This window comes from Galeopterus variegatus, unplaced genomic scaffold (genome assembly GCF_000696425.1).
Source record: "Galeopterus variegatus unplaced genomic scaffold, G_variegatus-3.0.2 Scaffold3865, whole genome shotgun sequence".
Taxonomy (NCBI): Eukaryota; Metazoa; Chordata; class Mammalia; order Dermoptera; family Cynocephalidae; genus Galeopterus; species Galeopterus variegatus.
Window position 1 is genome coordinate 20,026 of NW_007729976.1, and position 14,466 is coordinate 34,491.

At 46.6% G+C, this 14,466-nt stretch overlaps 1 protein-coding gene across 1 annotated transcript in view; it reads left to right on the forward strand.

Annotated features, from left to right (window-relative positions):
* Positions 1–14,190: 14,190 nt before the first annotated feature.
* LOC103601767 (xyloside xylosyltransferase 1-like) overlaps positions 14,191–14,466 on the forward strand; it is a gene marked incomplete at its 5' end in the record, with an annotated part of 85,797 nt that continues 85,521 nt past the window's right edge. Inside the window, one exon of the mRNA XM_008586195.1 lies at positions 14,191–14,387. Within this exon, the coding sequence (XP_008584417.1) occupies positions 14,191–14,387 (197 nt within the window). The remainder of the gene's footprint in view (positions 14,388–14,466) is intronic.

Here is a 14,466-nt window from a genome sequence, read left to right on the forward strand (position 1 = left end):
AGGGTTTGGATCCCACATACAGACCGGCCGCTCACTGGCTGAGCGAAGGTGCGGGCGCAACACCGAGGGTTGCGATCCCGTTGCCGGTTGCGATCCCGTTGCCGGTCCCGGTCTGGTACGGGCGCGACACTGAGGGTTGCGATCCGTTGCCGGACACGAAAAAAGACAAAAAAAGGAAAAAAAAAAAAAAAGAAATGTTTAAAATGTTTCAGCCTAAAAGTAATACATGTCCATTTTGAAGAGATGAAAAAATATTTAAAAAACACCTGTAGTTGCACATTTACCACGGTGATATTTTAGCATGTTTTCTTCATCTCTTATATGTGTGCATGTATATACACACATATACACATGTATAATATATATTTGACATACTGATAATCATATAATATATCAAAACATTATGTAGTTTCAAATTTTAATTTATTTTTTGATTACAAAAGTGTGTATGTGTATGTGTGTAGTAGAAAACTTGGAAAAGTACAAGGAAGAAATTTAAAATAATCTGTAATTGCACTGTGGAGTGAAGGTACATGTAGTCACTAGTCTCCAAGATGACTTCCTAATGAATAATGCCTCCCAGGCTTCACACCTTTGTAGAGTTTCCTCTCCTCGAATTTGGGCTGCCTCTGTGACTTGTTTTTACAAAAGGGATGTACTGGAAGTGATGCTGCCCGACTTCCCAGGCTCGGTCACGAGAAGCCTTGTGGTCACAGCTTGGGTCTCTCGGAACACTTGCTCTTGGCAAACTCCCTCATGGAAGCCAGCTGCCTTGCTGGATGAAGCCAGAACCCCAGGGAGAGCTCACATGAAAGTGCTTGGTTGACAGCCCCAGCTGAGCTCTTTGTGGACAGCTTGCATCACTGCTGGCAACATGTGTCACTTCCTTAGATGCCCAGCCTGGCTGAATCTTCGACGACTCCAGCCCCAGCTGCTATTCTGCTGCATCCACATGAGACACCCCATGTGAGAACTGCACAACTAAGCCTAGTCAATCCACAGAACTGTCAGGGCTAAGAAGACATTGCTGTTTTAAGCTGCTCTGTTTGGGGCTGCTGTTTTATACAGCAGTTTATTATGTATAAGCTGCTGTTTTATACAGCAGTGGATAACAGGCACAGGGTGAGGGTGAATTTAGGAATAAACCCAGTTTAAAGGGAGCCCATAGAGGCAAAAGAGCTCAGACTACAACCTGATGGGCCTGACTTGCCTTCCTGCTGTGTCACTCACTAGCTATGTGACTTTTGGCCAGTTATTGGCTCCTGTGATCCTTAGTTTTCGACATTTGTGAAAGTATTCCAGTGTATGGCACATAGGAGGTACTAAGTAACTGTTAGCTTCCAAATGGTGATATTAAATGATCTTTAATATCATTAAAGATATAATGACATGTATAATATATATAATATAGGGTGTGGAAGAGGTGGCGCCCTGGCTGCTCAGAAGTAAGGCAGGTCCAGGCACTGCCCCGCAGGCCGCCCCTCCTGCTGGCGTGGCCCCCTCTCCACAGGCCCCTCCGGCTCAGCGCCAGGAGCAACCCTGCCACCCACCTGCAGGGTGACCAGTGAGCAGGGCCAGGAAAAGATGGAAACAGGAGCAGTAGTGATAGCAACAGAGAATATGCAATGAAATTCCTACCGTATTTGCATATTTGTGGCTAGGAAGGATGTCATTTATTTCTGTACCTCCACATTTAGCATAGTGCTTGGCACACAGTAGGGACTTTGTGGCCCGCTTGGCTGGGCCTGGGTGAGGTCAGCCCAGTGGAGCACATCTTCTGTGCCTGATATATACCTGTGCTATTCTGAGAACAGCAGAAGTGAGGAGGAAAGGCCACCTCTGTTCAGTATTACAGCATGGTAGGACTGCGAGGGCTCTTGAAGAGCATCCATTTCATTTGTTTCATCCTTAAAGTCTGGGACAACTGCGTCCCGGAGGGGAAGTGGCTTGCCCACGGGTGGACGTAGTAGCAAAGCTGGACCTGTGAGCCAGGGCTCTAACCCAGTGCCCTGCCTGCTCATACTTTCCTACAATCCTTAAGTTTGCATTTCATTAAATAAGGTAGAGCCCACTGCATTACTTGTTTAGATAAACAAATAATGGGAAGGAAAAAGTGGTCTGGTGCTGTCTTCTAGAAGTGCCTGAGATATGCAGTTATCCCCAACTTCTTTCTTTATTGATGTAAGAAGGGACATGCCCCTCTAGCCTGGTGCTGCTGGGGATTTTCCAGCAGGGTTCTTGCCACCCTGAGTGCGTGGATGATAGGACTGAAGCCCCAGCATCAGCAAGTCTGACACCTCCTCATTGTCCAGGTCACCTGCAACAGGCAGCACCAGAGCCTTCCAGTCAGGGAAGAATTTGCTTGGACCTTCCATAAGTGAAGGATCGCAGAAAGCTCTTGTTTGCAGTAGAATGCCAACTAATAAATGTAGAAGGAATGAAGGCATTAGAAAGTTACCATTTGGCAACCAATATAGTAATAATTTATTTAGACAAGAATCATCGATGGATGCCAAAACAAGCAGGTAAAAATTTGTTGAGTAATAGGATATAGTCACAGTGTCAAATTATTTCACAACAAAATGCTGTTGCAAAGAGAAAAATAGCAACGTTACAGTGATTGAAGTTAACAGTCACCAATACTGGGACAAGCTGACATGACACGCCTCCTGAGAGCATGGCATTGCTCCTGTGCTATTCCTGACAGATGCACAAGCCGAGTCTATTCATAAGGAAACACTAGGGAAACCCAAACTGAGGGACCTTTTGCTAAATAATTGGTCCATACTCCTCAAGTTGTCCCAGGTCACGGAAGATGAGGAAAGATCAAGGAATTATTCCAGATTGAAGAGATGTGACAACTATAAATAATCCTGTTCAGAAATTTTATTTTTGTTTTTGGAGAACTGACAAATTTTGAATGGGACTGTGGATCAAATGGTATCGAGATATTAATGTTAATTGCCTGGTTTTGATGTTGTACTGTTATGAAAGAGAGTATCCTTGTTGCTTAGGAAGTGTGTGCTGAGATATTTAGGAGTTAAAACTTTTTTTTCTTGTTTTTTATTTCTTTCACTGCAGTATGTCAATTTGGCATTGCATTTTATGTCTTTAATTAAAATTAAAGTAAATAACTTATATTTATTTAATTAAAATAGAAGAAAATAAAATGAAATTAAAATTTAATTGAAATAGGGAATGAATTAATTAGTGCTTAAGTGCAATTTGGTAGAAAGAATCTTTTCAGTTGTGCAGTCTGTAATGGGAAAAAGTTATAAAGGGGGTTTCTTCGTAGTGATTTGGGTGGGGGGAGCCCTATTCCATAAGAAAGCAGGTTTGTTTCGGATGAAAATTGGAGTCTAGACTCCTAGCACAGGAACTAGCCTTTGACTTTTCCACCTTTTTGTGTTTTTCTTACCAGACTCGTAATAGGAGGGCTCCTCTCAACCTCAGTGAGCAGAGATGACAGCAATGAAACTTTGACTGTATCTTAGGGAAGAGGAAATAGTGAAATGGGACAATAAACCCTACTCATGAGGAGTAAATGGGGTAAAATATGTGAGAGTACCTAGCCCAGTACCTGGCATATAAGTATATCATCATTTTATAGATTATGATAGATTGTCTTTTTAAAAAAATGTAGTATAAAAATTAATAATATCACGTTTTGGCAAGAACCCTGGCTCGGCAGTCACGAAACCTAAAGAGCTGTTCGATAACTGGCAGGTCAGTTTGCAAACTGTCACAGAGTGATGGGTGTTGCTACTGAGATTAGAGCCATACTCTTTTTCTCCTGCTACACAAATGTAAGGGAATGGGTAGTTCTTCACATGTAGTCTCAGAGAGGTATTTCTGGGTTCATAAAGTGGAGAAATTGATATTTCTCTGTGAAGTTGCTGTGATGTGGATTTCTGAGCACAAGGAATGATGCAGGGCCACTCTTTCCTCAGCTGCTGCATGGTCCCGGGGAGAAGTCAGGGGCTGTGCAGTGGCCAGGCTTCTTCCTTCTGGTGAGAGGCTGGCAGTTCCCTGCCTGATTCCCCTTACCCTCCTTGTGTGAGGACCATGGTCCCGGGGAGAAGTCAGGGGCTGTGCAGTGGCCAGGCTTTTTCCTTCTGGTGAGAGGCTGGCAGTTCCCTGCCTGATTCCCCTTACCCTCCTTGTGTGAGGATCTCAGTAGTACACACCACTGTCTTGCTTGCAGGTCCCTCTGCCGTTCTCAGCTGTAGGAGGCTGAGGAGACCCTGTGGCCTTGAGTCTGAGGGTAGTGGTGGGCTGCTAGACTCCACATGGAGAAGGATGAATCTGCTGGGTGAGAGGAACTCAGGCAGTTCAACCCCAGGAAAGAGTGGCAGATGCATTGTGCCCACTGGGAAGAACTGCTGCCAAAGTACAGAAACCTTAGCATTAAAGACGTGAAAGAGGTAGCCAATGGGCCAGATCATTGAAAGCAAAACTGTCTGTGCTGGCTTAGGCATTGTAGTCAGGGACCTATAGATGAGCATTCAAGTCTAGCACACAACCAGGCAGTGTGCATGAAATGTGTCTTCAATGTCAGGATGGAACAGGTGATGGCTGCAAAGGAGGTTTGCCATCAGAAACAACTCTAGGAGATACTAACCACCTTTGTGTGCGTGCCCCAAAGTGAGCTATCCTGCTAATAGAACTCCCATGGGCATTACAGAAACAGTTTTGGGGTTGTGATCCTACTCTGAGGGTCTGCCCAGCTTGCTGGGGTCTGGCCATCTCTGGCTTGGTCCCTCTTACTAATGAACATGCCTGGATTCCAAGAGACACAGGGGGAATCAAGTGCAGGGAGCAGGGCAGGGAGTGAAATATGAGGCAGGTGATGGAGGACAGGAGTCCTTGAGGATAGCAGCCTAGGGCTGGCAGGCATGGATCTCATTGGTAGACCAGCTAGAGACAGGTGAGGGCTGAGCAGAGGTCTGGACGGTGAGCCCACAGGAGTCCAGGCAGAAGCACACCAGCAGCTCCATTGCAGCAAGGGGACTCCTGAACAAGGAAAAGGGATCTGGATATGAGTCAGATGATATGGACTTAGTCCCTATTCTATTATTGACCATGTGACCTTACCCAGACCTAATCACTTTGGGCCTCTATTTCTTTATTTGTAAACTGGGTATAATTAATACTTGCTTTCTGTGGAAGTACTGCTAGTTACTGCTCTATATCCATTCTCTCCGTTTTTATTTATAACTGAATCCCATTTATTTGAGGGCAGCATTATGCCCATAGAAGAATGCATTTCACAGCTTCCCTTGCAGCTAGGTGTGGCTATGTGACTAAATTTTGTCCATTACAATATGAGAAGAAATGTTAAGGACTTCTAGGAAGGATGCTTAAAGGGTCTGCCTCATTGCAGGGAGCAAGGTGGGGATGGTGGTGTCCTTTCTCCTTCTCCATTCTGTTGTCTGGAATGCAGCCTAATTGACTGGAGACCCAGTAGCTGTCTTGCATCATGAGGTGACCTTGAGGACAGAAACCAGATCTAGAATAGCAGAGTGGAAAGCAGAAGGTGCCTGGACCCTTGATAACTTCATGGAGCAGTTGTAACATCCTTGAGTGACTTAGCTATGGTCTTAGGTGTTTACAAACCATTGTTACTTAAGGTGTTCTCTTGTATGCAGTTGAACCCAATCCCTGCCTCCTGGGGTTGTTGGAAGGATTAAATGATCTAAAGCATGGGGAAGAGTTTTATGAGCTGGGAATACATTTTGAACATTGCAACCTGCCGTGAAAATATAAGGAATTAGTCCTATTATTGTCATTGTCATATGAGTAAACCAAAAGGGCAGGGCTGCAGTGGATGGCCCTGACAACCTGTCTGGGCCCAGGGGCAGAAGCACGTATCAGGACACAGTGTGGGGATGAGGAACTGCAGGCAGCAGGATGAAACCTTTGTCAGTTCTACTAATTTTACACTGAATCCGTAATGTAGCATGGGTCCAAGTGCCAGTAAAGAGGGAGAGAGTTGTTACAACACATAAAGAGAGAAGGCACATGAGATTAGAAACAAATGCCCCTGTACTTTTAATAACGAACCTTTAATGGAGAATTTGGAAAGTAAACTATGACAGTTTGGGCAACCAGTGGTATCTGTATCATTATTTTCAGAAAACTCCTGCTAATTATGCCCAAGGAACATTGCTGTCTTAATGGAGAATTTGGAAAGTAAACTATGACAGTTTGGGCAACCAGCGGTATCTGTATCATTATTTTCAGAAAACTCCTGCTAATTATGCCCAAGGAACATTGCTGTCTACAGCTTCCATCCCTAGGCCTATGAAAAAAGGCTGTTGGTAAAGAGCAGAGACGAGGCATCGTTCTGTTGTGAACAAAGCCTGCCTCAAACAAGAAGGGGAAGTTAAGCTTCTGAAGACACAAAATAAAGTCTACAGCAGGTACTGGAGAGATATAAGCTAGGGAAAGGGCTACGGAAACCATGGACATCTGTACCATGGAAGTGGAAGGTTTTCAGATCTAAAATTCCATTTTCTCTGCATATTGGACTTCATAAATAAATATATGAGCTATAATTTCATATTGGCAATAGAAGTGAGAGGATATTTATACTGGGTTTTATATGTATTGTCTTATAAGTTCCTAAAGCTTTTCAGCCAAGTTCAAAATAATTTCTGTCCTATGATTTATACCTCATGCCAAGGGTGAGGAAGGGGACTAATATTACACTGTTGCTTAAGCAAAAACTGTATCTTTTCGTAATAATTTGTTTTGTTCACAAAATAGGAGCTGAGAGTTATAAACAATGTTATAGCTGAGCCATAGTTAACACTCAGTTTTCCATGTTTCATTTTGAGAGGGGGTGAGCAGGGTAGAAGAAAGAATTTGTTGTATAGCTAACACATAAAACTGACTGTGATCATTAATTGCAACCTCCTGGCCCGAAAACCTTTTACCAGAGCTGCTAACAGGTTGCATAAATCACTCTTATGGACTCCATTTCCTTTCCTTTCCCCTCTTCCCTCAGAGATGGGGGCAGGTTGCTAATGTGGAAAACATAGATTAGCATGGGTGAGAGTCAGGGACTTCCTGTCTGAGCAGAGCCTACAGGACTGAGTGTGGGTCGCATCCTGGTCATCCAGGGGCCCGGCCCGAAAGGCAGGATAGCACGGGGCTGAAGAACAGGCGTGGGCTTTAGAGCCCAACAGACTTGAACGTGGTTTCCAGCCCTGCCACCTACCAGCTGCTTGATCTTGATTCCTGTATTGAACTTTTTGGTTTCCTCATTTTTCAGATAGAAATCATAATATTAATCTCACAGAGTGTTTAGAATATTCAGTGAGTGTAATGTATTTATACATGTTGGCTGTTATTAAAAACTTCCTTTCAACTCACTTTTGAAGCATGAAACTGCTTTTTCCAGAAGTTTCTCCATTGGTCTCCACTCAGTGAGAGGGAATCCCAGTAGTCTTCAAGTTCCTTGGGGTGAGGGTCTTGAGGGAGGTGGTGTGGGAACCAGAGCACCCTTCTCTGCCAATAGAAGTCCCAGTCACTGCACAGAGATAATCTGGAGCCGTCTGCTGTTTTCACCCCTGGCGTGGAAGCCATTCTTGTTTTTTAAATATAATGGGATTTAAAAAGGGACTTCAGAGATATCTGAAGTCTTTTCTCAAAAACTTGTGTGTGGTGGATCAATTAAACTGTCAAGTGAGGCGAATCTGTGATTGCTCTCAACTCCGATGCTTCCTTGCTGGGTTGTCTTAGACAAATTTCCCAAACTCTTAGAGCCTGGGGATCCTCATGTGAAAATGGGAGGTGCTAATACCCACCTCATGGAAGCTGAAGGCAGGTTCATTAGCTGAGTCAGTACACGTAAAGTCCTAAGCATGGCACTGGCACACAGACACCCTCTCCCTGCTCCTAGAGAGGAATCATTTGTCTGACTGGGCTGGGGGAGCCCCAGGAATCTATGCCCGCGGCCTGGGACCCTTGGCATGTTCTGCTCTGTTCGTCTGTAGCAGCTGTTCTCATAGTCAGCCAGCTGCCCTGCAGCTGGGCCCAGCACTGCAAAGGGAATGGAGAAAAGTGCTTTGAGAGGGAAAGGCCCAGCTGGGAAGCAATCCAGTTTCCTGTTGGATGTGAGAACCACCACAGCCAGTTCCAACCACAGATATCCTCAGGGACACAGCCTGGGTCTGTGCATCCCAGTGACAGGCCCTCCATCACATGCTTGGACCCTCCAATGGAGGAGCCAGTCTGGTTAGTCTGGTGTAGCAGGCACAGGAGCACTGTGCCTGTCCTGTAGGGCTCAAAACAGCCCCTCTGTGATCATGAGCCTCTCACTGATAGGAAGTCTCCGCCCCTTTCAGTTGCCCTTTGGCTCCCGCAGGCCAGAAGTGCTGCCGAACAGCAATTAAAAAGTGCTAAAGTATGATAAGGCAGGTGGCAAATTGCTGCAGTATTTCAAAGTGGACAATGAGAAAATGAGCTCCTTTTCCAGGCAGCTGCTTCCAGGTCCTCAGCCTCATGGTGCTGGAGTCACACAGCTTAGTGTTGTCATGATTTCCCCTTTTCCCTAAGCCCTCACCCTTTTCCCCAAGAGGAAAGCTTGGGCTGATGTTCTGCAGTAGAAGCCCTCTGACATGTTATAAATATTTATCTCTGGGAAGCTCTGAAGCTCTTTCAAAACAGAAAGGGAGGGAAGGCACTTGCGTGGTTAAACGGCCCCTCTGAGAAGGCCTGTTTGTCTCCCAGGATGGCAGTCTCCGTGCTTACCTAAGCATGTCTTTTCTTTTCATCGTTTCCCAATCCGTTTTATTACATGTTGTTTTGTGTGTGTTAGGATGTGTCTGCCAGGAATTGTTTCTGGGGATAGGAGAAGGGAGGGGAGAGGAAAGGAGGCTCTTTTTTTTTTTTCCTGGGATTTTTTTTTTCTTCCTTTTGCTGTTTGTTTTTGGGTATCATTAATTACTCATTCTGGATTGTAATTCCATCCATGGTCAGATGATATGCCTGTGGCTAGTTTAATTGGAAGCTGATGATGAGCTGTCCCAAGCCTGTTTCCGCAGGGGGGTGTTGATTTGGGAATGTCCCAGCTGGCACTGAGGCCGTGAATGTGGTCTTCTGAAATGCAGTCGTGCAGAGGTGTCTGCCCTCCCGCCGAGCCAGGCCTGGCACTCGGGGCCTCAGACCCCGGCAGCAGGTGTAGGTTTCTTCAGAACTCCTGAGCAGTGCTGCCCAGCGCCGTGGCCATGGTGATGGTAATGGGGTCTTGAGGGTCTTGAAGGTCTTGGAAGCTGCATCTTTAAGCTAGCACTTTTGATTTTGCCCTTCATTTCCCAGCTTGTTAGAGCCAAGCAGCACCATTTATTTAGCCCAAAACTGGAGCATGAGAGGATGAGGGTGAGCAGGCATGTCCCTTTGTGAAGAGGGTACCACATTTTTGACTCTACCCTCTGCAGTTGAAGTTCAACTGGAAATATGTCTAAGGCCAGAAAGCCCACATAGATCCTTAGTGTCTTTTCCTACTTTGGGTTGGCATATGTCAGTGGCTCCTGTCTTATGGTCAAACACTTGTCAGTTTTGTGGCTGGGGCCTTCAGACAGGACCCCAGAACCATCTTCTGTCCCTTGGAAGCAGTAATTCTTCATTTCCTGAAGCAGCCCAAGTCAGCCTGCCTGATCTGTTGCCACACTGTCACCTCCATGGAAACCAGTGTTGAGAGCTGCAGTTGCTGACCCATGAGGTGGGAATGCTGGGAGCTCTTCTACGTCTGTCATCTACCAGGAGGCCAGGTTGGCCAGCATCAGGCGGGTGAGCTCACCCAGGGAGAACGATCAGCATAGGTGTGTTCCTTGAACATCAGGTGCCCACATGGGACTTCTCCTAACATGTGGGGAAGCTTCCCTCCACCTGAGAAAGTGAATAGGTGCACATCAGTTCCTCAGTTCTTGTGTATGTGATTAAACAAATACCTAGGAAGATTTGTAGCTACAAGGGGCTGGCTGGAAGACGTACCTAACCGGATTGAGCAGCAAGCACTTTTCCAGGAAGGAGCAAGTTTAATGAGAGCAGCGAAGGCTGGGAAGTGGGGTGGGCAGTGAGTGTTTTATTCCTGGTTGCTGCGGGTCTCACACCAGACACTAAGCTTGTGTCTCCAGGGTGGCTTTGGGTCCTGAGTATTAAGTCTGGCTCCCGCCTCCCTTTGGGTTTAGCAGAGCTCAATGTGTGCTCTTAGAGGAATGTGAAGATTTGTTTTTCAGCATGCCTGCCCGATGTTAATGTGAGAATATGGAGTACATGTTCTCTTTCCCAAAAGCTGGCTGTAAGATGTGTGGATCGTTGTGGTCTCTTATTTCTTTTCTTTGACTACTACTTATCTTCAGGTTTACATTTTCTGGGATGACATGCATGTACTCCATGAGCTACTCATATTGGTTGCCTAGATGGTTCTGTGTATAACCTTTGGGTCATTACACAGTGTTTTCTGGTCTCCTTATTTCTTTTCTTTGACTACTACTTATCTTCAGGTTTACATTTTCTGGGATGACATGCATATACTCCATGAGCTACTCATATTGGTTGCCTAGGTGGTTCTGTGTACAACCCTTGGGTCATTACACAGTGTTTTCTGGTCTCTAGGAGTTTATGACCTATGGTGGGACTGGGTGGAGGGTTTAGGGCTAATAAACACAAGAGCATTAGCTAGGGAGCCAGAAGACCTGAGTTCTGCGATCAGCTTTGGCACTTAGCTTGACTGTGTGACCCGATAAGTCCTTCTCTGGTTCTCAGTTTCCCTATCTGTAAAATGGGTACATTAGCCTTAATTATTACCAAGCCTTCTTTTTCACATCTGTCCTTCATTTTTTTGTTGTCTTCTTACAGGATTTGGACATGGAGGACATCCAACCAGCCTCGGATGCTGGCCATTCTTTTGAGTTTTGTAGATGCCTGGTCCTCTTTTTTGTCAGACAGTCTTCTCCATGCTTTATAGACTTCATCTCCTTGCTTTGGAGGCAATGATCTCATTTATTTATTCCTTAAAATTTCAGTGGTCCTATCACTGTCATTGCAGCTGTCCTTCAACCAGCATCTTCTCTGGGCCATCGCTGTGGCTGTCACTTCTTTATATCAATCTCATTCATCCTCAGAATGCTTAACAGCATGATGTATAACAGCCCCCGCCATGTAGTTTCCACAGAGAGAGACACATTAAGGACCAGAAGCCAGAGGAAAAGGCCCTTAAGAAAAAAGAAATCACATCCTAGTGATTTCTCGCATTCCTAGTAATCATCTTGATCTTTTAAGCAGTGATATTTACAGCTTTGCATCTTATTTCATAATTATGTAAGTGGATAGCCTTCTGGACACAGGCCCATGTGGCCGTGCAGGCTGTGCAGGGGGCTGCTGGCCTTCCTGAATAGAAAGGAGTCTCCTCTGCCTCAGCCTGAAAGGGGACGACTAGAACAGTCATTTTACATTGGTGTGAAGGGGTTGCTTTGTGCCGGAATTGCAGCCTCTTTCTTTCCTAGTCCGTTAACCTCATTTGGGGAAGCCCCTTCTGAAAGAAGTGTTAACAACCATAAGTAAACTCTTCCTGAAAGGTGCTTTAGGAATGAAGAGTTGTAAATGATACTAAAGCATCACAAGTTCCATGTCTTAGGCTAAGCGTGACCTTTCTTGGCTCACTCTCAGCCAGTCCCTGAAGGGCAGAGAAAATGCTCAGGTTTATTGAGGGGCTTATTAAGACAAGACTAGGGCTTTGCCAAAATGAAGGAGTTGGGTCTCTTCCAGAAACACCTAATGCTTCTGAGCTCTGTCCTCCTAGCACTTTCTCAGCCTTGAGGAGTGGTCTGTCTTCAGGGGCACTGAGACAGGTGCACAGATAGCAGTGAGCAGAGGCAGGCAGCTGTGCGGGGAGCACAGGATAGGAAGCCACGACTCCTGCAGGGCCTGTGCTGGCAGGCAGGGCAGGACCTGTCAGGCTGCTCCTGGCAGAGTAACTAGTGTTTAGATGGCTTTAATGACCCGAGAGCACACATGGCAGGTGGTCAGATTTCGATGAAGAACCACGGTTCACTGACTAAATGAATGAATGCCCTCTCCTACCACCAGGACTTTCTTTAATTATAGTGAAATTTCTGTAAATTCCTTAAATTTCCTTTCCTTAAACTCCACTTTGGCCAGCCTGTTGCCCTGCTCCAGAATTCTTTTCGTCAAGGTCTTCGGCTCTTCTGCTTGTTCCTGGGTCTCTTTCATGTGGAGCAGCAGAGCAAATCTGCCTCTCTGTAGCTACTCTCTATTTAGAGGGGAAATCAGGGTATATTGGCAAGAGAGTATTGGACTTTTGAGTCAAGCAGACCAAAGTTCAAATCCCACCTCCAACACTTTGTTGTCGTATAATCTTGGGCTATGGTTTTTAACCTTTCTAAGCCTCTGTTCCTTCATCTAAAAATGGGAATAAGTCTACCCAGCATATCGGGCAGTTATGAGAAATACACTATTGCTGTGCAGTGCTAGACACTTAAAAACCCCTCAAAAAGGATGCTTCCCTGTGGCCACTGTTGACAGTGGAAGTACTCCCTGGGGCCATGAGGATGAGCTCTCCCCTCTTTCATAGCCTTGCCAGCACCAGAAAGTGGCCACCATACTCCTCCTGGCTGCCCCATCTCCTGGCCAAACGCCCTTGTCCCCATCCTCTTTACAGGCAGAACCCGAGATGATGTGGCTTCTCTGCTGGGAATGGGGGTACCATCCTGTCTGTGTCTCACTAGGACTCTGCCTCACCTTGTGGAAGAGCTGCCTGAGACCCTGGATGTGGGAGCTCGGGATGCAGGGGATGGACCAGAAAAGAGAAGAAAAATGGCCAGAGGGGGTATGTGCTGTTGGGCGCCCCCCAACTCCAGGCGCCTGACCCTTGACGGCCCATCATGACTTCTTGGTGTCTGCACTTTCATTCCTGGACATTGTTTCCTGGGGCACAGTGTCCTTCCCTAAGGTCCCCATCAGGTTCTCTCTCTGTTCCCCAGGGCCACCTCTGAGAGCAACAGGCACTGCGATCTCGGCCCCGTGGCCTCTGTTCACCGCCCCTCGGCTTAGGGCAGGGTTCCGTGAGACCAGCCAAATCACTACACGGGCTTCCCGACATCCAGACTCCTGGGTTATCAACATTCCTAATTTCTCAGTCTTTGGAATTGTTATTATTGTTTTCAGGCGCAGGAAGGAAAGCAGTCATTTAACTCTCCCATATGGGGGTGGGCAGCGTCGGGCAGCAGGGTCCACACTGGCTGGGGCAACCCCGTTTTCCTAGACCCTCATCCCATAAGGGCCAGAGGAGCCCGGCTCTGGTGCCCACTCACTTTCCTCTGGCCTGAGCATCTGGATCCTCAGTTGCTGTAACTTTTTTTTTTTCCAGAAAAGTCATGTAGAATGTCAACTAATGTTTTGTTTCTGCGTCACAAAGGAAAATAGAACAAGGAACAAATGAATCAGTTTTTCTTGAATCATAAGCAGTGATTTCTTCATGAACTAATTTAGAGAATGGCTATTGAATTTCACAAACATTCCTGAGTGTTTATTGAATGCTGAACCTGGCACGATGAGTGGATGGAGGCCAAGATGCGAAAGAGGTGGTCCCTGTCTTGGGGGCTTCCACGGGCAGCCTATCCTCTGACAGCTGCACTGCTCTGCAGCTGGGCAGGCAAGAAGAGTCAGGTGGGGAGCAATGGGGAGAGCCCCAATGTTCTGGAGTGGGTGCTGGTGTCACTTCATTCTCCACACCTGACCACACTGCAGGGCACAGCCCAAGTCCCCCTCCACCATGAAGTCTTCCTTGACTGCTTCAGGCCTCACTGAGTTTCCTGCTCTCAAAACTATGGATTCCTGTAGCACCCTACAGCCTATAAGATATTTCCACACATTATCTCATCTCAGCATCACAGCCTGGCAATGCATATAATATCATCCGCATTTTAGCAAATGAAACAACTGAGGCCCAGAGAAGTGAGATAACCACCCCAGGGTCACAGGATTAGTCAGCAGCAAAGCTGTGACATGAGTCCCCGTGGTCTGAGTCCCAGCCAGGCCTTCTCCTTGCTAACAGGTACTTACTGTCTCTACTGCGTCATTTGACCCAGGCACCACCACGTGGAACTCGGATGGCCCCTCTTCTACTCCATGCTTCCGCTCTAGTTCCCACTTTGTTTTTAGTCACCCGGGTGACTCCCCTGAGGGCAGGGTCCCAGCCAGCCTGGTCCCTGGCCCCTCCTGGCACCGACACCACAGGAGCTCAGTCAGGCTCGGCTGGGTGAAGGGTGAGGGATCGAGCTCAGCCTGTGCCTCCCTTCGCCCCTCTTCATCCCCGAGTCATCTGGAGGCCACGGCAGCAAACAGCTCTTATGTGCCAGGTAATTGTTTTTTTTTTTTTTTTTCCTTTTTGTCTTTTTTCGTGTCTGGCAACGGATTGCAACCCTCAGTGTCACGCCC